This window comes from Penicillium psychrofluorescens, assembly GCF_964197705.1.
Source record: "Penicillium psychrofluorescens genome assembly, chromosome: 6".
Taxonomy (NCBI): Eukaryota; Fungi; Ascomycota; class Eurotiomycetes; order Eurotiales; family Aspergillaceae; genus Penicillium; species Penicillium psychrofluorescens.
The window spans coordinates 2,872,377-2,895,705 of record NC_133444.1 but is presented as its reverse complement, the minus strand read 5'-3'; the positions used below and the strand labels follow the sequence as shown (position 1 = coordinate 2,895,705).

The 23,329-nt window shown below is 52.9% G+C and overlaps 11 protein-coding genes across 11 annotated transcripts; 5 read left to right on the top strand and 6 right to left on the bottom strand.

Moving 5' to 3' along the window:
• Positions 1-323: 323 nt before the first annotated feature.
• On the top strand, positions 324-2,538 carry PFLUO_LOCUS9562 (Cytochrome c oxidase subunit 1; the record flags this gene model as incomplete). The annotated part of the gene is made up of 5 exons (XM_073787403.1): positions 324-629; positions 681-1,260; positions 1,313-1,350; positions 1,405-2,275; positions 2,330-2,538. 5 exons carry the CDS (start codon positions 324-326, stop codon positions 2,536-2,538), a joined length of 2,004 nt encoding a protein of 667 aa, XP_073643562.1.
• A 169-nt stretch (positions 2,539-2,707) lies between these two features.
• On the bottom strand, positions 2,708-3,882 carry PFLUO_LOCUS9561 (uncharacterized protein; the record flags this gene model as incomplete). The annotated part of the gene is made up of 3 exons (XM_073787402.1): positions 2,708-3,211; positions 3,263-3,664; positions 3,724-3,882. The coding sequence occupies 3 exons, from the start codon at positions 3,880-3,882 to the stop codon at positions 2,708-2,710; spliced, it is 1,065 nt and encodes a 354-aa protein (XP_073643561.1).
• A 395-nt stretch (positions 3,883-4,277) lies between these two features.
• PFLUO_LOCUS9560 (uncharacterized protein) lies at positions 4,278-6,780 on the top strand (the record flags this gene model as incomplete). Its single annotated transcript, XM_073787401.1, has 7 exons — positions 4,278-4,361; positions 4,460-4,566; positions 4,626-4,961; positions 5,033-5,470; positions 5,540-5,790; positions 5,867-6,303; positions 6,394-6,780. The coding sequence occupies 7 exons, from the start codon at positions 4,278-4,280 to the stop codon at positions 6,778-6,780; spliced, it is 2,040 nt and encodes a 679-aa protein (XP_073643560.1).
• Positions 6,781-7,519: 739 nt separating this feature from the next.
• Positions 7,520-9,035, top strand: PFLUO_LOCUS9559 (uncharacterized protein; the record flags this gene model as incomplete). The annotated part of the gene is made up of 2 exons (XM_073787400.1): positions 7,520-7,809; positions 7,937-9,035. 2 exons carry the CDS (start codon positions 7,520-7,522, stop codon positions 9,033-9,035), a joined length of 1,389 nt encoding a protein of 462 aa, XP_073643559.1.
• A 1,229-nt stretch (positions 9,036-10,264) lies between these two features.
• PFLUO_LOCUS9558 (uncharacterized protein) lies at positions 10,265-11,314 on the bottom strand (the record flags this gene model as incomplete). Its single annotated transcript, XM_073787398.1, has 1 exon — positions 10,265-11,314. One exon carries the CDS (start codon positions 11,312-11,314, stop codon positions 10,265-10,267), a length of 1,050 nt encoding a protein of 349 aa, XP_073643558.1.
• A 1,473-nt stretch (positions 11,315-12,787) lies between these two features.
• PFLUO_LOCUS9557 (uncharacterized protein) lies at positions 12,788-13,903 on the bottom strand (the record flags this gene model as incomplete). The annotated part of the gene is made up of 1 exon (XM_073787397.1): positions 12,788-13,903. The coding sequence occupies one exon, from the start codon at positions 13,901-13,903 to the stop codon at positions 12,788-12,790; it is 1,116 nt and encodes a 371-aa protein (XP_073643557.1).
• Positions 13,904-14,737: 834 nt separating this feature from the next.
• On the bottom strand, positions 14,738-15,386 carry PFLUO_LOCUS9556 (uncharacterized protein; the record flags this gene model as incomplete). The annotated part of the gene is made up of 2 exons (XM_073787396.1): positions 14,738-14,876; positions 14,950-15,386. The coding sequence occupies 2 exons, from the start codon at positions 15,384-15,386 to the stop codon at positions 14,738-14,740; spliced, it is 576 nt and encodes a 191-aa protein (XP_073643556.1).
• A 759-nt stretch (positions 15,387-16,145) lies between these two features.
• Positions 16,146-18,067, bottom strand: PFLUO_LOCUS9555 (uncharacterized protein; the record flags this gene model as incomplete). The annotated part of the gene is made up of 6 exons (XM_073787395.1): positions 16,146-16,708; positions 16,790-16,954; positions 17,028-17,288; positions 17,362-17,574; positions 17,711-17,804; positions 17,870-18,067. The coding sequence occupies 6 exons, from the start codon at positions 18,065-18,067 to the stop codon at positions 16,146-16,148; spliced, it is 1,494 nt and encodes a 497-aa protein (XP_073643555.1).
• Positions 18,068-18,882: 815 nt separating this feature from the next.
• On the top strand, positions 18,883-19,824 carry PFLUO_LOCUS9554 (uncharacterized protein; the record flags this gene model as incomplete). The annotated part of the gene is made up of 1 exon (XM_073787394.1): positions 18,883-19,824. The coding sequence occupies one exon, from the start codon at positions 18,883-18,885 to the stop codon at positions 19,822-19,824; it is 942 nt and encodes a 313-aa protein (XP_073643554.1).
• Positions 19,825-20,968: 1,144 nt separating this feature from the next.
• Positions 20,969-21,535, bottom strand: PFLUO_LOCUS9553 (uncharacterized protein; the record flags this gene model as incomplete). The annotated part of the gene is made up of 1 exon (XM_073787393.1): positions 20,969-21,535. The coding sequence occupies one exon, from the start codon at positions 21,533-21,535 to the stop codon at positions 20,969-20,971; it is 567 nt and encodes a 188-aa protein (XP_073643553.1).
• Positions 21,536-22,353: 818 nt separating this feature from the next.
• On the top strand, positions 22,354-23,223 carry PFLUO_LOCUS9552 (uncharacterized protein; the record flags this gene model as incomplete). Its single annotated transcript, XM_073787392.1, has 4 exons — positions 22,354-22,390; positions 22,450-22,739; positions 22,795-22,912; positions 22,973-23,223. 4 exons carry the CDS (start codon positions 22,354-22,356, stop codon positions 23,221-23,223), a joined length of 696 nt encoding a protein of 231 aa, XP_073643552.1.
• Between the last annotated feature and the right edge of the window lie 106 nt (positions 23,224-23,329).

The window sequence follows — 23,329 nt, the reverse complement described above, 5'->3', positions numbered from 1 at the left end:
TCTCGAGTATTTTCTGGCAGACCCAAGTCGAGTGTGAAAAGAAGGAACATCCTCGTTCATGTGAACTGTAGATACTTCGGGGGACTGGAACAGGAACAACCTTGAATTGTGGGCCAGGCCTCTCCCGCGCTAAACCCAATCCCGCCAAAGATGCGCCGAGTCTTTCCCACACCAATCAACCGCCTCGCTCGGCTGCCTCCACAGGCGTAAGTTTTGCTGGAAAAGGAATATCTCACGCCGAGCCCAGCTGGGAAATAGATAAAGGCTTCACCATCGCTCGCTCGGTGCGGTCTCTCATCCTCCATTTGACTACCCCTCCCATGATGACTAGCCTTCACCCCCTTGACCCCATCACCCCCGGTGAGATCCAGTTAGCTGTGCGTATCCTGGAGTCAGCCTTTCCGGGAGTCAAACTGCGTTACAAGCGCATTGATCTTCAGGAACCCGCCAAGAATGAAGTGGTTCCGTACCTAGAGGCCGAGCGGCGGGGGGAGGTGCGCCCGCGCAAGCCCGCCCGCCTGCTGGCGGCCATGTTCCACCGCCTGGACAATGGTTCGTTCTATAAGGCACTGCTGAATGCAGACACCAAGTCCGTTGTGTCCGCGAAGGAAATGCCCAAGGGCGTCCAGGTAAGTCTCTCTGGTATCTTAAGAGGGATCCCCGCTCACATATCGCCCCAGGGCCCGGTCGATGTCGATGAAATGATTGAGATGGAACAGGTGTGCCTGAACCACCCGGCTGTCAAGGCCGAGATCGAGAAGCTTAACCTGCCCGCGGGTATGACGGTCTGCTTGGATCCATGGATCTACGGCACGGATGACCCCAATGAAACCCGTCGACTGGTTCAGTGCTACATGTACATTGTAGCGCACGATCACCCGCAGAATAACCACTATTCGCTGCCTTGCAAATTCTCCCCCGTGTTTGATGGGATCACGCAGCAGCTGGTGCGCATGGACTACCTGCCTGGTGGCGGAGACTCTCAAACCACCGAGACACAGCCCTGGAACCAAGTTTCCACCGTCCAGTATGCTCACGATCTGCTGGATGAGCCGCTGCGCACCGACCTTAAGCCATATATTGTTCAGCAGCCCGAGGGGGCATCGTTCACTGTCGTCGGGAATGCCGTACAATGGCAGAAGTGGCGATTCCGGGTCGGCTTCAATAATCGTGAGGGCTTGGTGTTGCACAATGTGACATATGACGGGCGCAATACTTTCTACCGTCTGTCTGTGTCAGAAATGACCGTTCCCTACGGAGGTACGTCGGAATATCGGTCTCAACGTAACTTTGTCTCTAACCGACCTTGCAGATCCTCGTGCGCCTTATCACCGTAAGCAGGCGTTCGACGTACGTTCTCTTCAATTCCATCCAAGTCTTCACTGCTGACGATTTACAATTCAGGTTGGCGATGTCGGTTTCGGGATTACTGCCAACCAGCTGAGCCTGGGCTGTGATTGTCTCGGCCATATAAAGTACTTTGATGGATACCGCTGCGATTCCCAGGGTACTCCCATTCAACTTAATAACGTCATTTGCATGCACGAGCAGGACAATGGCTTGCAGCACAAGCATACCAACTACCGCAGCGGCGCAGCTACCGTCGTACGCAACCGCCAGCTTGTAATCCAAATGATTTGCACTGTCGCCAACTACGAATACATTTTCGCGTTCATCCTCGACCAGGCGGCGAACATTGAGTTGGAGGTTCGTGCAACCGGAATCCTGTCAACCGTGGCTTTTGACAACCAGAACGGCCAGACAGTGCCATGGGGCACCAATGTCGGGCCAGGCGTGATGGCTCCATCCCACCAGCACCTGTTCTCGTTCCGGATAGATCCTGCAGTTGACGGGTTCAGAAATACGGTCTATTATGAAGACAGTGTGCCCATGCCCGAGGATGACCAGAACCCATGGTTGGTTGGATACACAACGGAACAGAACGTGATCAAGACCAGCGGCAGCGCATCGACGAGCGTGGAGCGCCACCGTGTGTTCAAGTTCCGCAACGACAGTATCACCAACCCCATCACCCATAAGCCCATTGCATACAAGTTGCACGCCATGCCGAGCCAGATGTTGCTCGCACACCCGAAATCGTTCGGAAGTCGACGGGCTCGATTTGCGACGCGGCCTATCTGGGTAACCAAATACCAGGACGGCGAGCTGTATGCTGGCGGCGAATTCACGAACCAGTCCAAGGATTCGAATGGGGTGGAGGTCTGGGCTGGTCGAAACGACCCGGTAGAGAATGAAGATGTCGTACTTTGGCATAGTGAGTTTCGCCCCTTCTGGTGATTTCGGTCATAGTGTACTAATAGCTTCAAAGCCTTCGGTCTTACCCATAACCCTCGCATTGAAGACTTCCCCGTCATGCCGATGGAGCGGGTTAGCGTGATGCTCAGGCCGGATGGCTTCTTCACCAAAAATCCCGCGTTGGATGTCCCGCCCTCGGCGCAGTCTTTCAACCAGTCGACTCTGCACCCTGAACCAGCTTGCTGTGCAGGATCTCAGGACAAGCACCAGGTCAAGCTGTAAAGTTTACAGCTGAAATTGGTTTTTTATACGTGAATATGTCTAGCATGAGTTGTGAATATCGAGACGTGCCCTTTTTGAGCATAACATATAATTTCCTGAAGACTGTCCTACTCTAGTCTATCTTGCGATCTAGTAAATCCTAATACAAAGGTCTATATAGACAATGCAGCTATTCCGCACCCTGTAGCTGAATACAGACTTTGGAGAAATGGTGCTGTTGCTGCAAATACTCATACGCCTCCCTGGCTTCATGAAATCCAAATACTTTCTCATCAACAACGGGCCTGATTCCCTTCTCCTCAACGAAAGCATTCATCTCGCGAAACTGGTCCCTCGTTCCAAGCACTATACCCCGCGCTGTGCACACCTTATAAAGACAATCCATCATGGTTGGCACAGCATCTTGGCCATTAGAACCGCCCAGTAATCCGGTCACGGCAACCATGCCATCTATGCGGACGGCGTTAAAGGACTGTGAAAGCGTAGACAGCCCACCGACATCGACAACGACATTTACTCCTTTTCCATCTGAAGATAGCGATTTTGCCGTCTCGCCCCATTTAGGGTCGGCGCGGTAGTTGATAACATGCTGGGCACCGAGCGCTTTCAGTTTCTCCATTTTGGCGTCTGAACTGGTTGTTGCAATGACCGTGCTACCGGCGGCAAGGGCAAACTGCTTTTGTTAACCGAAATCTCCAAATGTATGTCCGAGGTTATAACACACCTGCAGTGCCGCAATGGATACTCCGCCCGTGCCCTGGACAAGCACAACATCTCCACTCCCGGGCACGTATCCACGCACACCAAACAATGCATTCCACGCCGTGAGTCCGGAGCAGGTCAGCGTGGATGCCTCCAGAAAAGTAAGCCCAGCGGGCATGGCCACCAATTCCGTATCGTGGAATACACCGTGTGAGCGTAGTGTTCCATCCACTTTCTGACCGAGGCCTCGACAGACTTCGTGCATAGTCGGCGGGTCCGCCGCGGGCATTTGTGACGTGAGATGCGTGCAGACACGATCACCAACCTTGAAGGCGCGGACATTTGACCCGACGGCCTCGACTACTCCTGCGCCGTCAGAGCCGGGAACGACACCAGGTCTGAAGAAGGGGAGCGCAGGTTCGCCCTGAATGCTGACGATCAGCACAGATACGGGAATGTTTATTGGAGGAGGTATTGATTTACTTTGGCAATGACGATTTCTCGATAGTTCAGGGACGCTGCATACAGCTTGACCAACACATCATGCTCGCCTAGCTCCCGGAGCGCGTGGTCTTGGATGAGCTCGAGGCTGTTGATTCTTCCCTGTTCGCGCAGGACCCACGCTGAGGTACGGGATGCCATTGTTCGAACTATACAGGACTAGAGATGCGAACGGTAGAGGTGGAAATGCAAAATACGCGTATTAATTAGTAATTCTACTGGGTAACTAGTCAGAACTGACAATGATGACAACGATGGTATTTAGTTTAGCTATCACGCCTGAATACTTACGTCATGGGCGAGAGGGGTCTGTAATGAATGGTAATTTATGAAAGGGCCGGTTAATCGGAGATCGAGTGCACGTGGCTATCGTACAATGTTAGTAAACGCCTCTGTCCTCCCCGTCCCATACTTGCTCTGTCTTTCCACGCACACATTGCTGGCACACAGCACAGCCAGGAGACAAACGCCAGCCGCTCAAGTTGAAAAATACCTACTTGGCCTCACTATTAGCCCAGAACATACGGATATACTCCATGTCGGCTCAGCAGACCAGAACGAGCCCGCCCAACAATGCCGCGTCAAGGCCCAGAGCCTGCAAGGAGTGCCGGCAGCAGAAGGTACTCTCTCTCTCTCTTTCTCCCCATCACCAGTGCAAGGTGACTTCGTGTTTTATTACATTTTTAATTCGTATTACGATCCTCTGACTCGTCCACAGCTGAAATGCGATGCGCACCTGGACTACTCAAAACCCTGCTCGAGATGCCGAGCATTAGGGATTGATTGCGTGTTCACAGCCAACTTCAAAAGACGCAAATTTCGACCGTATGCTGCAGTTGCCCCCTTTTTGGTTCTTAATGGCTGAGGCTTAAACCTCCCTTTAGCAAGGCGGAGATGCAGCGCGAGATCGACTGCTTGCAAGAGTTCCAGAAAGAAGCAGCCAGCGTGCAACAGCCGGAATACTTGACACCCCCTTCGATCCCCATGCCCCCGCAAGCCAACGCGAGGCAGAGACAGGCCATATCGACATCTTCCGTCGCCAACCACTACCCGTCCTCGGCCGCTGTGTCCGTCGCTGCGTCCTCCTACCTGCACACCTCGCCGCTCTCTGTCGAGATGCCTCCAACGGCGTCACTGTCCAAGGTCCCGACCGACGCCTTCTGCCCGACCTTGGACGGATTCATGGTTGAACCGCGGAAGCTCGACGACTGCTTTTCCTTGTGAGTCCACGTTCCTCCGCAAGCTGACCTTTTTTCCTAATATCTCCCGACTCACTGGTGGCGCGGCGCAGGTACTTCAAACACTACCACCCAATCCTGCCCATATTGGACCCCCAATGCGGATGCGGTGAATACTACAAGAACTCTTGCATGCTGTACTGGACGATCATCGTCACGGGCTCAAGGCGATACCACCTAGACCCAACGCTACTAGAGGTTCTAGCCCCCAAGGTCGCCGCCATGGCAGCTATGGCCATGACCCGGCCGTCCGAGTACACGGCGACAATATCGGGGTTGCTGATCCTTTGCGCCTGGCCGCTACCGATAGAGAACTCGGCTGACGATCCGTCGTCTGTCTACTCGGGAATCGTCCTCCAGCTCTGTCTGCAGAACGGCCTGCACATGCGCAGCAAGCGACAGGACTTCTCACAGAGCCTCTTGCTGACGGATACCAACGAGGAGATCTTCCGAGAGCGACTATGGGCATGGTGCAAGGTCGTTTGCCGCTGGTGAGCCTCTCATCTCTTGCGTCTGAGCATGTTTCCAGACTCTCCATCTAACACGTAGCTTCCCCCTAGTGTCAACATATACAGCGGTGTCCCGCCTCATGTGTTCGAGGACGCTTGGGACAGGGATGAGCTCGACAGCTCAGATCCCACGCTCTACTGGATGCAGCGGCTCGAGAGTGCCATGTCGCGGGCACTGAGCACCTTAATGCAGAGGAAATACGACAGGGAGAATGCCGAGATGCCAACCTGGCTTCCTACCATGATCAAGCACTTCGACGAAGAGATCAACGTGATCAAGCTCAAGTCGCTGCCCCATCTCTGTACGCTGCTATTGCTCCATGCTGCACTTTCTTCCCTGCTTTACATAAGGATACTGATATGTATATATAACATCAGCCAGCATATGGTTCACAGCCACGCGCCTTCACCTAGGAGCGTATTACTTCTTCAGCCCCCCACGGAATGCGAATTTAACCCCACTAATCGAGGTCTATTATATTGCCTGCTCCTTTATCGAAACAGTGCAGATACAAGATCGGCAAGATGATTATGCGCTATACCTATCAGAGCAGTTCTACCGGACACTGTCCCTCGCAGCCATCACGATCCTGCGCACCTGCCGTAGTCCCGAGCTGAAATTTACGGTAGATCGTCTGCTCGGCGAGCAGGCCTACTTCGCAGCAATCCAGATACTAAAGAAGAGGTTCCTAAAGAATAATGACCTGAATGTGCAGATGGCGACCATCCTTTCCCAGTTGTGGCAGAGCCAACGCGTCTTTCGACAGCAAGATGGCTCCTATGATAGCTTGAATGTTCGGATTCGCACCAGAGGTGTAAGAGAGTCCCAGTCAATATTTCCCTGGTCTCAAAGTTAGGACAATGAAGGGTATGCATCACTAATCTCGAGCATCTTACATCTCCAGGAAATGGGCATAGTCTATGACTGCCTCTGGTATTGGAGGCAGGAGTTTCACGGAGAGCCAAATCCATACGTGGAAGTTGGCAACAGCAATAATAACCATAAATTTGCAGTTGGGTCTTTTTCCTCGGTCACCTCGAAGACTTCACCTTCCCAAGGAGTTGTCGCCGTGCAGCCAAGTCTCGAACAGCAGCTGCAACAACAGCAAGAGGACGCCGATTCGACGGAACAACAGCAGTTTCCTAGGCTTGACGGCAATTCCTTCCTGACCTTGGCCGACGACGACGGCTTCTTCTCTGAGTGGAACTGGTCGGTGGATGGCTACTTTTCCCAGGGACCGACAGATCAATTGAGCGGGATTCCGTTCAGCCACAATGGACAGCCCCGTTGATCAATGTTGATTGAACCCGTCAGACGGTCCCAGGACGCCATGACTTGGCTGGTGAGCTTACCACAGTTGAAGGGCAGGGCAGTTCTGTGGACAGGGGGAGACCACATGAGCCGATCCAGCCGTCAACTCCAGCATCTATCAAAGAGTGCTGGCGTCTGATAGCGGAGGTGCTTGTAACAGCAGCCAACTAGCCGCCAAAGTGCCGCCGGCATGGTTATTATCCGAGGCAGTGGTGGTCGAAATCGTCCTCAAGGCCCGCGCCCGCCCATCTTTTCCCTTCTTCACCGAACCACCCCAGCGGGAAACAACGAGTCTTAAACACATTCGAACTTGTCGAGCAATGCAAACGAGAGCTCCAGCGTCAAAGTTGGCTACATTAGAACAATGGAACGGGGAGTGTGGCGATCTAGGGGATGTTCACGGACGATCGAAACTGCAACTAGTCGTTTGTCAGAGGGAGACTTTTGCCCGAAAAGTCGGCCACTTGGGGGAAATGCCGAAAATCGGCCAGCATGCCCCCCCTTCCACTTCCAACCTCCGGTTTTTTTCCACTGGCTGGGGAGTTCTGGTTTAAATCGTGTGGACGATGCACTGACGATCTTTTTAAGACCTGTCATGGTAGTTGCTTCAGGCCGTCTTACCTGACACTTTCTTGAGGACCGTATTGACAAGCGTCCCCTCTCTACCTTAGAGAACCAAGGATACAATTGAATCACTTTCTGAAGGCCAAATAGCCAATATGGGAGAGTCAGCCGCCAACTGCGTGACACCAAGCCTGCTGCGTCTTGCCGCGTCTCGCTTGAAGCAGATATCGCAGGGAGAGCTGTCCGCGGAGGTACGGCAGAAGGCATCCCTATGCCTCATTGACTTCCTGGGCGCCGCGCAGATTGGCCTGCTGAACCCGCTGACTACCAGCATCCTCGACTTTTCGGCGCTCCACGCCGGCAAGCCCGAAGCGTATGTCTTTGGCCGCGACTCGGCTATCTGCGCCGAGACAGCTGCGTTCGCCAACTCTATTCTGGCCCATAGGTAAGGCCGTATCATATCATATCACCGAGGGGCGGGGGTTTCGGTGGCTGGCTGGAAGAAATCTCTTCCATCCTTTCCGGTGTGAAAGTGACAAAGTGAGAGAGAGAGAGCTGACATTCCCCAAAAGCGCAGCTCGAGACGACATGCATCTCGAATCATGCGCTCACTTAGGGTCTATGGTGGTCTCTGCAGCTCTGGCCCTCGCACAGCGCGACGGCTGGTCTGGTGAGCAGCTGCTTAGGGGTCTCGTGGGTGGCTATGAGATGGGAGGCTTCCTAGGGGCGGCAATTCGGGCCAGTGGGACCTTCAACACACACTTCCGTGCCAGCGGGCTTATCGGCGCCTTCGCGGCCACGGCGGCAGCCGCAACAGCCACCTCCGCCGATGAGGAGACCGCTATCAGTGCGCTGTCGCTGGCCGTCAACATGGCGGCCGGAATCAACGAGTGGGCGTGGGCGGGCGGACGAGAGATCTTCATTCACAACGGCATCGCCAGCCGTGCAGGCATCACTAGCTTCGACCTGGCCCGCAGCGGCATCAAGGCCAGTGACACGGTGCTAGAGGGCAAGGACGGCTTCTTCAAGGCCCTCAGCGCCGGGGACGGTGCGGCCAATGTCTTCAAGGGTCTGGTCGAGACGTCGCCCGTCGGCATGTGCATCCTCCAAGTCCGCTTCAAGCCCGCCGCCTGCTGCAACTTCGCCCAGACATCGTCTTCTATCGCCGTGAATATTTCCCGTGCTCGCTCCCGCGCGCTGGACGTTGACGACGTGGACGCGGTCAAGATCACAGTCACAACGACGGCCATCGCTTACCCGGGCTGTGACAACGCCGGCCCCCTCGAGAGCCCTTCCCAAGGCAAGCTGAGCATCCAGTTCGGCGTATGCACGGCGCTCATGCACAAGTCGTTGGACGAGGAATCGCTGATGTCGATCCATGACCCCAAGGTGGCGGCGCTCATGAAGAAATGCACCCTTCTGACCTCTCCGGAAAACGACGCCAGCTATGCCAAGGGCCTCCAGCCCGCCAATGTCGAAGTCGCCCTTAAGGACGGCACCGTGCTTCGGGAATCTGCGCCTGACGTGCCCTGGCTAGACGGTCCGGAGGTGACGGCGCGCTTCCTGCAGGAAATTGCTCCAATGGCGCCTGGGCAGAAGGGTGAGAGGATGTTAAAGCTGTGCCAGAAGTTTCAGAGTGCCGATATTATTAAAAAGCTCTTTGGCAGCTGATTGATTGGGTTTAGTTACATGCCTCGTACGGAGCGAGATGTGTGTATGTCCTCTACCAAACGGTTATGGCGAGCTCTTTGTGCTTCTTCGGCCGTCCTCTTGAGCAGTCAAGTATTCTCCAAGGCGATGGAAGGCCATGATGAATTTGATGTTAATCCAGCAAGGGTCTTGTTTCTCAAAAGGTTTGGTAGAACTTGAAGGCGTAGAGACGGCGAAGTTCATCCATTACTTGCTTTCCTTTCCCTTTCTCTTTCTCTCTTCTCTTCAGTTTGAAAAATGTTGTAGAACGTCACTTCTTCTTCGTTAAAACCGACTCTCACAGATACCAGTGATCCATTTGGTCTTCTCACTTTGTCATCTGGATGTACGTGACTTTGACTGTATTTCGCGGCTTAGCATGCATTGGGTTGTAACAAAATAGTATTCATGTGTGGCTTCTGCCTTCTATTATGACTGTGTGGTCAGCTAGTTGCGCTAGGTAAGAGAAAAGGTCCAGTGTTAGCTATCTGTTGTGCGACAAGAGTGCGTTGTTTTTACAATAAACGTCGGTTCTGCGATGTGTATGTTACTGTTGGACAGAGCAGCACAGACACAGATCTCATTTACGAAAATAATGCCAAGAAGAGAAGTAGCGCTACCTTTTGCTCTCTTCGCGAGTTTACCAGTTGTATGTGAAGCAATAATCCACTTTGATGGGGAACACATAAACTACCCAAAGGGCAGCCAGAACGAACCCACCATGTACCACACGCGAGCAGGTGCGAATAACTTAGGCAAATAGAGGCAGAAGGGAACGAACAGTTTGAAGAAACTTGTTACGTGACCTTTAATAGCTGCACCTAGATGGCCGTGGGAGATTCTGATGGAAGTAGCGGATGTCGCGTCGAAATTCTCAGCTTGAGGGTCCAGTCCATCGCCAGTCTGTAGACATTCACAGATCACATATTACTAAGACAGAATAGAAAAATCAGTGATTGTGATCAAGCTTGAGTTAATTTTAATCTTGCAAAATCTACATAGAATGTATATTATTATAGTCAAGTTTAACCTTGACCAAATTGCACTTGTCACAGGTCCTGATCCTTTCCCACGCCCATATGGAACATTTAGTCTATGGAATAAACGGCCTTCTTTTGAGTCATTCCGAGTTTAAAAGGGACTAGGAATCTGTTGGGAGGATACCAAAATAAAGGGACCAAATACACTAGATGTCCACTGAACACATAGCACTAAGCCACATACATGACAATTTTCCCCCAGAAGCCCTGCTCCTCCATGTACCTGTACGCCTCCGGGCACTTGTCGTAGCCGAACAGCGGCTCCGAGACGATGGGCCTTATCCCCGTCTTTTCCAGGAAGGCGTTCATCTCCTGGAACATCTTCCTAGAGCCGACGTTGATGCCCCTCACGATGCAGAGTTGCCTGTGGATCATAGAGAAGCTCGCCGGCTCGCCAGCCTTGCCGCCGCCCAAGAACCCCACCATGGACACGACGCCCTCGGGCCGTATCGCTTTGAGCGTCTGCGGCAGCGTCGTCTCCCCGCCAACCTCGATGACGTGGTGTACACCCAGCCCTTCGGGGGTCAGCAACCTTGCCGTCTCCCCCCAGCCAGGGTCGGACCTGTAGTTGATCACGTAGCGCACTCCCAGCTCCCTGAGCTTCTCCTCCTTATCGGCAGTCGACGTCGTGCCGATGACAACTGCGCCGATCGCGTGCGCGAATTGTATCGCGAACAAGGACACACCGCCCGTTCCCTGCGTGAGGACCCAGTCCCCAGGCTGCAGGGCCCTCGACTCCAGGCCAAAGAGGCAGTTCCAGGCCGTCACAGCTGCGCACGGCAGGGTCGCTCCCTCGACGTACGATAGGGCTCCGGGCATGGCCACGAGCCCCGTCTCCTCAAAGACCGCGTATCGCTGTAGCACGCCGTCACTCTGGCTGCCGAGCGTGCTCTGTCGGATCTGGGGCGTGATGATGCCGTCCTGATGGTCCTGCATGAAGAGCGTGCAGACCCTGTCGCCGACCCGAAAGGCCGTGACCTGAGCACCGACCGACACGACCTGGCCGGCAGCGTCAGAACAGGGGACAAAAGACTTGTTGACGGACAGGGGGTATCGCCCTAGCGCCATGGCGATGTCGCGGTAGTTGAGTGACACGGCCTCGATGCGCACCAGGCACTGCCGCTCCGTCAGGGCCGGCAGGGCCACGTCTTCCTGGTACTGGAGGCCTTCGAATCCACGATTGGGTGTGAGCGTCCACCTTGAAGTCTTCTGGACGGCCATCGCGAACACCACTATTTAATTATAGTTGGGCACCTGCTTTTGAACGTATGTCTGCAACCTGAACGAGGACTTGGATAAGGTGTGATGCTCGTAATACTAGTAAAATGACTGGAAATGGTCATTGTAGCGCCTACACCGAAACAGGGCAATTCTTTTGTTTGGTGACCTGAGCTGGAGCATGGAAATAAGCCCCCCCTCCCTCCCTCCCTCTCTCTCTCTCTCTCTCTCTCTGTGTGTGTGTCAGTCGTTCGTTCTGATGTCGCTAGATTTGGCCGAAAATCGGCACTGACTGACTTGGTTGCGACTTTACGGTAAAGCTAGCCAAGCGCATAATTATGACTTACAACCTCATTGAAGGGTGGCCGGCATAATCTTTGCAGGAGATTTACGCTTTGAGCTGCATCTCCATCAGTAGTAGAAGCAGCATGAGCAGCAATACCGGTGGTAGTGGCAGTGGTAGTAGCTTAGCTACGAAGACGCCATCCAAGGTGCCCAATGATAGCCTGCGTCTTCGATTACATGACTGATGAACACGGCCGCTTAGCTAAACGAGCAAACTCGGGTAGCTCTCCTAGAGGGGCATGGGAACATATGGATTCAGACCGCTCTCAATTCTTCTGCTAGCATTCTGTGGACAACTCAAGAAGACTGGATCGATACGCGTGGATTCTCAGGAAGTGTATTGTGCATTGGCCGTGCCTATAAGAAATGCCGTCAAGTTTTGTTTTAGAATTTCCAGCTAAGAAGCATATGTGGAAATGGAAAATAAGCGTATTCGCTAGTAATTCTACCAGACTGTCTGATTCTGACAATGATGAAAACGATGGTGTTCTGTCTAGCTATCATGCTAGAGTTTATAGGGGGCAGAAAGCGGGAAAAAACTGCCGGAATGTGGAAATTGCATGGTACGCCTGGATTCCCTGGAAGATCAGGTGATCAGGATGCGGAAGATGGATCCTAGTAAATTACTAGTGGGAATTCCACTCCGACACCATAGAGTGGCCAGATGGAGAACGCCAGAGGGACCAAATAGATCTTCCACCTAGCCTCAACCACCCAAACTCCACAGTCAAGCGGAGGTTTGTTCTACCAGACGAGATCCGCGTCGCAAGGATCATGCCTCGACTTACCAGGTGAGACCGTCAGAACTTATCAGAATCGTTTTCATCAGAAGTCGATCGGGCTATTCCCGATCGAAAGCAATTCAGTGACCGTTTCTGGTAAAGAATGACAATTGTTGCATTTTGCTTATACTGTAATAAATGCTCTATGCTCTATTGCCAGCATCATGGATGGCATTCTACGACCATTGGTCACCATTCCCGGGTGACTGATGAACAGCCCAAAATGAACCAAACTGCACCGTTTGGAAAGCGAAGCATATGCAATGGCGGATTATCATGGATTTAAATGGACCCAAAATAAAATAAGAAACACAGGGCCTCGTATCGACGGTACACCGCGAAGCCCACCTCAGCGGTACCAGGTCGTCATGACGGTGCCAATCTTCTGCTTCTCCGTGCTCTTGGCGTCTTGATTCTGGAACAGGGCCTTCTGGCCAGTGACGCGGATGCGGTTGTTGCACCACTCCTTGCTGGTGGGCGCCTCGCCGTCTGGGAACCACTTCTGCTTGACGTGGGCGCGCAGGACGGGACTCTCTTCAAGCAGCGTGTTGATGACGACGTCGTCGTTAGGCACGGCGAAGTAGAAGAAGCCGCTGCGGTTGTGCCCCCTCTGGTCACTCGGAGGCTGGATCACGCGGTGCACCGCGGCTTTGAAGTAGTTGCCCGTCCACCACATCATAATCTCGCCCGCGTTGACGATGATGGCGCCCGACACGTGCCGCACGTACTTCCACTGCGCGTCGTCCTCGTAGTCGCGTACCTGCAGCGACGCCATGGGCTGGCTGAAAAGCAGTGACAGCGCCGACAGGTCCTGGTGTCCACCGAGCCACAAGGAGGAATCCCCGGTGGCGTCGGCCTTATCGTCGTTGTCGGCATAGTACTGCATCCAGCGGGCCCACGACTCATCGTGCTTGTCGTAGTTAAAGAGCTTGACAAAGAAATCCTCGTCGGCGATCTCGAGGGCGATGACGAAGAGGCGCAGGATCTTGCCGAGGATGTCCCTATGCACGGTGTCGACGATGGTCTGGATCTCGGCACGGTACGGCTCTAGTGCCTTGGGCTGCTCGTGGGCTCTCATGTTGCGGTTGACGTTGAAATTCTCGATGCGGTCCGGCTTGCCGCCCGACTTCCAGTGGCCACGCGGCTTGAAACCGGGATACTCGCCCTTTCCGAGGATGTCTGCCTTGAGCCGATCCTTCTCCTCCTGCGGCGTGCGGTTGAAGATGGTGTGCCCGATGTCTACCTGTCGCATTATATCCTCCTCGCTGATGCCGTGGTTCTCGATGACGAAGAAGCCATGGGTCTTCATGGCCTGTCGCAGCTGCGCTGCTAGCTCCTTGCGCGCCTCAGGGCCCTTGTCGTAGCTGGAGAAGTCCAGCGTCTCGAGGTCGGCATAGTCGAGCGGTTCCTTGGTGGGCTCTACGGGGACAAAGTGGTCGACTTCGGCGAGTGTGTTGGCGACCATGATGTATGCGTCTTGGTCGCGGAGAAAGAAGTGTAACCCTAATGCTCTGTGGGTTGTAGGATCTTAGTGTATTGTTGTTCCTCTTGTTGTCGTTGCTGCGACTTTAAGAGCGATGTGTATAAATGGAACGATATTCTTGATAGATAATGCAGGACGACAAGTGCCCTCTTTTCCCTTTCGGCTCATAAATCTTGTGTCTTTTTTTTGGGGGTAAACTCAAGACCTTCTCTCACATAACGCTCTTCAACGGCCGAAAACTCGCTCCTCATGCGACATCAAGCAGGGGAGGGAGAGGGACCAGAGAGACCATTATCTGCGCAGCCGGTTTGAAGGCCGAAAATCCGGCCGAGGGGATTTGGCGTCCGAGAAGTCGGCCTCGCCATCACCGGCTGCAGGAGATATACAATGCATTTGAGCCATTTCAGGCTTCATCTAGAGTGATCTGCGAAGAGCGATTGACCTTTGAATTCGGGCACGTCACACTTGCTGTTGTCTTTCCATGCTACCATATTTTGATAGCCTCGGCTTGGGAAGAAAGGTCCGTCTACAGAAATCCCCGCCCTGAAGTCTTCAGCAACGAAACGAAGTACACTGTCTCGCACGACTTCTCAAACTCACCTATTCAAGCACGCATTAAGAACGTGACTTATTTCGAGGCGGAAAGGAAGAGAGTACCGAACTAGTACATTATGAGGGCTGGTACACTTTCATTGACTCATTAGAGGAGGTAGAAGACCAAACTACACTCAATAAAGCTGATGAGGGCTGTAATTCTCAACGCCACCGCAAGAGCTTGGCATCTCATCTTCTTCCACTTCAACCCTCTACCCCAAATCAGTCGCTCAGGGCTGGGATCTTGGTCACCTCCAGAATCCCCTCAGTCAACTCTATCTTGACCTGCTGGGACGGGATCACTACCGTCAAGAAGCGGCAGTATTCAGAAGTTATATTCTTCCACGCGTGAATAGTGCCCCTTAGAAGGTGAAGGATATCAGACAAAAGATTCGGTAGCGTACATATGATTTAAGAAGGGATAGGAAACTCACTTTTGCACATACACATCTCCCTCGGTCAGCGTCTGCTCCACTCCGTCGTCCAGCAGGATCTGCATAGAGCCCTTGAGAACAACACCATAGTCGAGGCTCTGGTTGCGGTGCAGGTATCCCGTTTCCCCATGCGGCGTCGGCGGCAGATCAACGATCTGGCAAACAATTCCCAGCTCGCCCTGGCCCCGTCGCACGTTCTCCGAAGCGAGCTCCTCGGCGCCGCCCTGGATCTTGACGGGGTACTCCCGCGTGCGATGGATCAGCGTGATCCCCAGCGGCGGGCGCTCGTCTGTCTCGGCGGCCACCTCGGAGCCTCCCGATTTCGGGTACGGGTTAAACGGGTTGAGGACCTCGTCAAACTCGAAGACGGCCTTGCCTCGCTCATTGTGGCCCGTCACGAGCCTTCTTGTGGGGGATAGAGAGGTGATTGGGTCCATGTCGCTTGCTCTACCGCACGAGCTATTCTCCATACTGACTGGAGATTTCCAACTGACACAGGCAGAGACAAACAGATCCCGGCTCGTGGTGTAGACGCCAATAGTTCTCACTTAGCGGTACAATTTATCAGTTGGCAAAGTCGTACTATTAATTAGCGCTTTTGTCGGGTGCTCGACTTCGGATTGGGTTTTGTTTCGCCGAATTTCCGGCCCGATGATAATTATAGGAAAATGAGATGACGGTGATATTGATTTAGCCTAGAGAAAAGAGTTACATGGGAAGAACCAGTACTGATAGTTTTAGCTTTCACGATTGAAGTTGCCTACCGTCGCAGGAATACATGGTGCTCGTGCGATGCCTCTTTGTCAGGCACAAGAATATCTTCTTAGGTTTGTATCGGATATGTTAGCAGAACCTAGGAAATAGTCTGGCTTCCCTTCCTATCAGATGCTTCTCATGGAACTGGTGTTGAGATGTATGACATTGAGGGATGGAACAGTTTGATATCCATGGTCCCATACCCAATCAATGATGCTAGACAGAAACCAACGCCCCCACCAACAGTCACTATCAATACTGCTCACTTGTAGTGTCAAAGGGGGGTTTTCAATTTCTGCGTGTCCGTTTCCTACTCCCATGAGCGGCACAAGCGAAGACTAGAGTTCTGGTAATATCTTCTAATCAAACCCATTCCTCAACCAAAACACACCCACACACACACACACACACACACAGAAAGAGCTGCTCAAGAAGTAACCTTAAAGTACGTACTTAAAGGAAATGTGCGCCTCGCCAACCTCCTCCAATGTCATCTGGTGAGCAACATGGGGATGTGTCTCTCCTCGCTCGGCATATTCCCGTTCAATTCGCTCCTTCTTCAAGTTGATGCGCCGCATGTAGACGTAAGCGGCGACGACGCAGAAGCAGGCGAGAAAGTTGAGCGAAAGGACGATGGAGTGACCCTTGACGAAGTGCGGCGGTGTGTCATATATGCGGCTGCCCATGATAGACCAGGTCAGGCCGAAGGTCTCAGTGAAAGCCCAGGTGGCTCCGCGCTTAGTGAAGCCGACCGTGTTAACGTTGAGCCAGACGGGTGTCAGCAGGATGGCCGAGTAGCAGCTGGCAGTGATGAGGCACGCCGAGATGATGCCGACGGCCTGATCGTGTGAGGCCAGAAGCAGCACGTAGCCCGTGCAACCTAGCACAAAGGACACTAGCAGGAAGGGCATCTTGCGATTGACCCGGTCCGACAGGTAGCCGAAGGCGAGGACCATTACGAAGGCGCAGGCGTACGGGATGATGGTAAACAACTGGGTTTGGACTGCGGCGGCTGTCAATCACGCCCAATCCATCGAGGTGGATGTATAGAGAGAGAGAGAGAAAGAAGAGAGAGAGGACTTACCCGTGGAGAAGCCAAAGGAGGAGATAAAGGTGGGAAGGAAACTGCCAACAACCCCGACTCCGAGCACGCAGCTGCCTTGCATCAGAGCGAATAAATAGGACTTTGGGTCTTTGATAACCTCGAGCAGCTGCTTCGGCTTGATCTTTTCATTGACCGAGTTGTATGCTGAGTTGGTTTTAATAGGAGAACATTCATTCGCACCCGCGAACACGGGAAGTATTAGTAGGGTATTACACACATGCAAATCGAGTCGTGGCCAGGTCGATCTCTGCCTTGGTGAAGAGCCAATGCTTCTTGCCGCGCCTCTGCAGGTCATCCGGCAGCCTCGGGAGGAGGAGGAAGGCAATTATACCGATGGCAATGGCAACGATTCCCTCGATAATGAAAAGCCACGACCACGGCGCGCGGCCCGTCTTCTCGAAGCTGAGCTTCCTGTCGATGCCGTAGCTAATCAGCCCGCCGAAGCTACCGGATATGGTTGCAAAAGAGAAGAAGATAGCTGCTTGTATCTTAGCGACTAGCCTTGCCATTATCTTTGCCCGCTGTGGCTCAAACACGGAACACATAATTACCTGTCTTCCAGGCAACCTCGTCTCTCTTGTACCAGAGGCTGATGTAGACAGTGAGAAATTGGACGTAGGCCTGGGTGGCGCCGAGTAGAATGCGCAGGGCCAGGATGGTCTCGTAGTTCTTGGCGGCGCCCATACCGCAGAGAACAGCGCCGAAGGAGACGACGGCGACGCCAAGAGTCCGATTCGGCCGGAAATACCGCGACATGAAGTTGGCTGGTAGTAGAAAGAGGGTATAGCCAACGACTGAGCACATTCAAAGACATAGAAGTGAGTCAGCGTTAAGAACCACCAAGACTCTCCGCCTGGGGAAGGGGGGGGTGAAGAATAAGAATGTGCTGCTACCACTCACAGAACATGGTGAGGCAGTTGTAGAACTGGTCGGCCGTCATGCTGAGGTCCGTCTGCAACCCCATTACTCTCGCGTTTCCGATGGAGTTGCGGTCCTAGAGTCAGCCATAAACTTTAATTTCACTCTTCGGTATGCACCTGACAAGCTAGATGATCATACCAGATACGTAACCCACCAGGTCAGCGCACAAACCGGCAGAATCACGCTATCGGCCTTAAGGAGGAGCCTCTGCTCTGCCACTGACCTGGAATTACGTAGCTCAGACCCAGAAATGACGTTGGCTGGGTAGATCGTCTCCTTGTGGTCAGACACGGCCATCTCGCCGAGCTGGACGTCTGTCTTGCGCGTGCTGTTCATGGCCTCGCTGATAAACTTCTTTGCAGAGTGTTTGGGAACCTAGTCTAGTCTAGGAGAGTCAAAAGAACAAGCGGAAGAAGCTGGAATCTCTCAAACACAGGGTGTTGCGAAAGGACGCTTGGGGCGGTTGAAGACAGCGCAGACTTGCGTAGGAATCCGTTTAAACAGCGACAAGGGGGGGGGAGACGGAAGATTAAGGAAAAGGAGAAAGCTAAGCAAGACGCAAGTTTTATATTCCATTCTCACAGAGTATCTCAATTTCCCCATATTTCAGGAGTAGTTCTGTAGTTATGTGGTCTAGATTTGTTTTCCGGGGCCCCATGGGGAAAGGTTGGAAGGGAGATCGTGGGAGAAGGCCGACGTGGGGCGAGCAGGCCGATTTTTCGGCCCGCTGTTTTCAATTTGCAGCCGATCTACATATCTAGGCTACTAGTTGGTGGGTTTCGCGTCTCTTAATCTCCACCATTTCTCTCCAATTTACTCCATCTCACCAATCTGTTGTGACATTGTGAGAGCTAAAATTAAAGAGAGGCTAGTTGTTGATTTTCGTATTACAATCCCTTGATAGCAGCAGCATCTCACGAACGGCGAGACAAAGACAAGGTGAATGCGCCGGGTGCTGACATCGTTACGATTTGTTTTGTTCTACTTGCTGTGTTTGATCCCAGTTTCCCAGCACAGACATAGGTCCAAGTTTCTCTGCATCGCAATAAACGCAAGACAGAAAGGTAACCAGCACTTTCTGCTTTCGCTCCAAGATAGATCAAGTACAGACCCCCTCTCGAAGATAGTTGTGTGACAAGAAGCATTCAGTCATGGAATCCAAGTACCAGGGACAGACAGCCGCATCCAGACTACGCCGCCTCCTCCAAGAGGAAGGCAAGACCGTCTTCTGCCCAGGGGTCTACGACGGCATCAGTGCGCGCATCGCCCTCAACACAGGCTTCGACTGCCTGTACATGACGGGCGCCGGCACCGCGGCGTCGCGCTTGGGGCTGCCGGACTTGGGGCTGGCCACCATGGGCGATATGGCCGCCAACGCGTCTATGATAGCCTCGCTTGACCGCTCCGTACCCGTCATCGCGGACGCCGATACAGGCTACGGCGGCCCGCTCATGGTCGCCCGTACCGTCCACGCCTACATCGCCGGCGGCGTCGCTGCCATGCATCTTGAAGACCAGGTCATCACTAAGCGTTGTGGCCACCTCGCCAACAAGGAGCTCGTCGACGAGGACGTCTACCTCAGCCGCATCCGCGCCGCCTGCATGGCCCGCGAGGATGCCCGCCAGGCGTCCGGCGGCGGCGCCGACATCGTCATAATCGCCCGTACCGATTCCCTGCAGTTACTCGGCTACGACGTCGCCGTCTCGCGGTTGCACAAGGCCATCGCCCTCGGCTCCGACGTCGCCTTCCTCGAGGGTATGACCGAGTTTGACCAGTGCGCTCGCGTATGCAGAGACCTCGCCCCGACACCCGTGCTGCTCAACATGGTGGCCGGCGGCATTACACCTAGCCTCAGCGTCGAAGAGGCTAGCCACCTGGGCTTCAAGGTCGTCATATTCCCCTCCGTTGCTCTGGACCCGGTTTCAGAGCACGTCACGGACGCCATGCGCAATCTGAAGGAAAGCCATCGTGCCATCGTCAGCGAGACGCGGAAAGTCGGCGGTGTAAAACACTTCTTCAACATCCTAGGCCTCAAGGAGTGCATGGACTTTGACAATGCGGCCGGCAGCAGCTCTTTTGCATATGGGGCGTGATTGCCTGTAGCACATTTATGTGCCTATTTTAACTACATGTTTTTAAAGCACATTCTACTGAGCAATTGTTACAGGTTGACTTGGGATGCGTAGTCTTGCTATGCTACGTGAATTAGTTGCTAGATCCAGCAAATCAGTCGCTTAGCCTAGCATGTATAAGGCTATACATGCTTACTATGGCTATAGTTAAAGAACATCTATTCTACCAGGACGGTTTGTATCTAAGCACCAACTTGGGGTTTCGATTTCCAGTCTAGGTGTCGCAATTATACCTTCACTCTACCTCAAGCGAATCTGGAAATATCTATACAGAAGGACCAGTGGATAATACTCAGCGGGGAAAAGTATTGTGGCTTCCTGCTGAAGCGCGCTCTTCTTGTTCGGCCATTAAAGATAGTGATTGCACTTGCCCTGGCCACGTATCAGGGCGAATTTTATTCATAGGGCTTCGGGTGTCGCAGGCGTCGATAATTATTATTCTCATTTCTTCCTCTACTTCCATTCCTTTCTCTATTTTCTAATCTCTTTGCAAAAGATAGGCCTTGGAGAATAAGCTCGGCATTTACAGCAGGGAAAAAACATATCAAGCTCCACTGAACTGCACCTAATTTCTGGGCTAGCCTCTTGGGGCCTAGAATCGATAGAAGAGTGCATAGCGGTGAAGCTGATTTTGCATCTGGCTGTACCTGTGGAAATGCAAAATAAGCGTATTAGCTAGTAATTCTACCAAGTAGTCTGATTCTACAATGATGGAAACGATGGTATTCAGTCTATCAGTTATCCTGGAATTTATAGGGGCAGAAAGCGGGAAAAACTGCCGGAATGCGAAAATTACGCTGGACGCCTAGATCTGATGGATCAGATCAGGTGATCAGGATGGATGCGGAAGATGGATCCTAGTAAATTACTAGTGGGAATTCCACTCCGACAGGTCCGTCAGATCGACCATGACATGAACACTTGCTCCGTTAGTCTATTCGGATTGGTAGCAATCCAAGGATGCATGTGTGGGCCCCATGCTTTTTTTATTGCATTGGATAAGTTATCCTATCGGAATATTCGATGTACCAGAAAGCTTTACTTTTCCCCTTGGCCAGAGACACATCTCGGTGGACCGCTCTTCTCAACAACATGTAGGATCAACTCAAGCACTACCCGCCAGACTATCCACCCATTCTTTCCCGGAGACGACTTCAGTCTTACGCGCAAAGACCTTGTCCATGAGCACGCGGTGAACTTCGTCGTCGCGGTCCATGCACAGATCACGAAGAACAGTGACGCGATAATCCATATCCGACGCCTGACGAACGGTCGAGAGCACAGCACCACTAGTAATCAGACCAGCGACAACGATATGATAGTTACCAGAGGCTCGGAGAATTAAATCGAGCTCGGTGCCGTGGAACGCAGACACGCGACGCTTGATGATGATCGGTTCCTCGGGAGTCCGGGCGACGGCCGGGTGGACTTGCACGGAGTCGCTGCCTTCCAGAAAATCACCGCTGGCTGCGATGGCGGGCGTGCTCAAGCTCAGTGGGCTACTCTCTGGGTAACCCGGCCGGAACGCAGTCACAACGTGGATGACCTTGACGGAGTGTTGGCGGGCAGCCGCGGCGGTGGAGCCCACAAGCTCGACATATGACGCTGGGTTGCCGACGCGGTCGACTATGCCGTTTTGGATGTCGAGGAGGAGGAGGACCGTGTTGCCCATGGTTGATTGAGGGGAAGGGTAGTAGGGAGATGGCAGAAATGCAAGAGACCATAAAGCTGGACTGTCTTTTAATATTCCGTGATGCCGATTCCGCTTAGAAAGCCGGGAACGGGATGCCCAACCCTTGGATCGGGGGAGTTGTTGGCAACCCACATTTGTAGGGAAATATATTTGATCTATAGCGCACTTGACGATCTACTTTCTGTTCATGATGATAGTTGTAGCATCGGCAAAAATAAAACGCCTGATTAACTATATATCCGGAAGTCATATATCAGACACGGGATATTATCGAGGCAGCAAGAGCTCCAGACAACGATCTTCATGAAAGAACTAGAAGCATGAAAACATAGGGCTAGTTTCTGCCATAGCTTGTATGCCTTCCACATAATTATTTTGCCTAGGGGGCAAGCATTCGTTTACAGTACATTCTTATACCATTCCAGAAGCTTCACTTCCAGGTCTGGCCATTTTACTGTCTTTCAAACCAGCACTGGCATTACGCGTGGCTGGGTGCATGTTTCTGGGTGAGGGATGCCTTGTCGAGCGATATCAGATTGCAGTTCTCGAATTTCCACGTGATGATTAGTATAATAGAATATTATTGCAAGAGAGAGTATCGTAGTCCGACAGTGATGGTGATTGTTGGTCACAGGTGCTTACCTAACGGGCTGATTACGTCGATGCCACAGGCTGCGAACTCAGGCTTTGTCGATTTCACGCATCATGGCCGACCGTGACCTCGGCACGGCTTGTCCCAGTGAACAGCATGCGCATTTATCTATCCTTACCAGTATGACCTAATTGAAATAGCAACCATGGCACAAACCGTCACAATCACTCACGGTAAAGATGGTGAGTTGTACAGCTCTAGTTGGTCTGCTCCGGACGAATACTGATGAGGAGAACAACAGAGCTCCTGGATGCCGTCGCCAGCTTGAACGGCCGCGCCTTTGACACTGACCCCGTCATCGCATACATGCTGCTAGACATGTCTCAGGAAGAGCGACTCCAATACCTGCCGATTTATTGGACCAAGTTGGTCAAATCGGCCCTGCTCAATGATGCGCTGATTACCGAAGCCGACGGGTGGAAGGCCGCGTCCGTCTTTGTTCCACCGGGAAAATACGTTAATGGTGTGTGGTCATTACTCTGGGCTGGTTTCCTCTCCGTGCTCTGGCGGATCGGGTTCACAGGCGTAAAGGTTGGTCGGACCTGTGCTGTTGTCGGATCAGAGCTGACTGGTGTGGCCACAACAGCGACTCTGGACTGAGTTCTCCGGAATGACCGATAATGCGAAGCGCAAAGGTCTTCGAGGGCAGAAAAGATACTACTACATCTTCAGCATCGGTACCGAGCACGAGCATCGAGGGAAGGGTGAGCATCCTGGTCGTGTCCAACACAGTGTCTACTTATCACTAATATACCTCGACACAGGACTCGCGAAAGCTATCATCCGAAATCACCAGCAGACCGCACAGGCGAAGAAACTCCCGATCTGGCTCGAGGCTACTTCTCCAGGCTCCCGCCATCTTTATCTCTCGATGGGGTTTGAGGATGTGGAAAAGATTGTTCTCGGACAGGGCAAGGTCGCTGAAGATGCCAGCATCCAGCCAGGTGGCCCAGGAGTTCCTTTATGGGCCATGGTGTGGTGGCCAAATTCACCTGAAGTGCCGCTTGACTCGTAGCGCCTACTTTCGCTTCGCCCTACAGTGTACATCTCTTGACTATTGACGTATAGTTATCGCAATGATTCATGCTGAAATATTCTTCATATGGCTAATACCGTGAAGA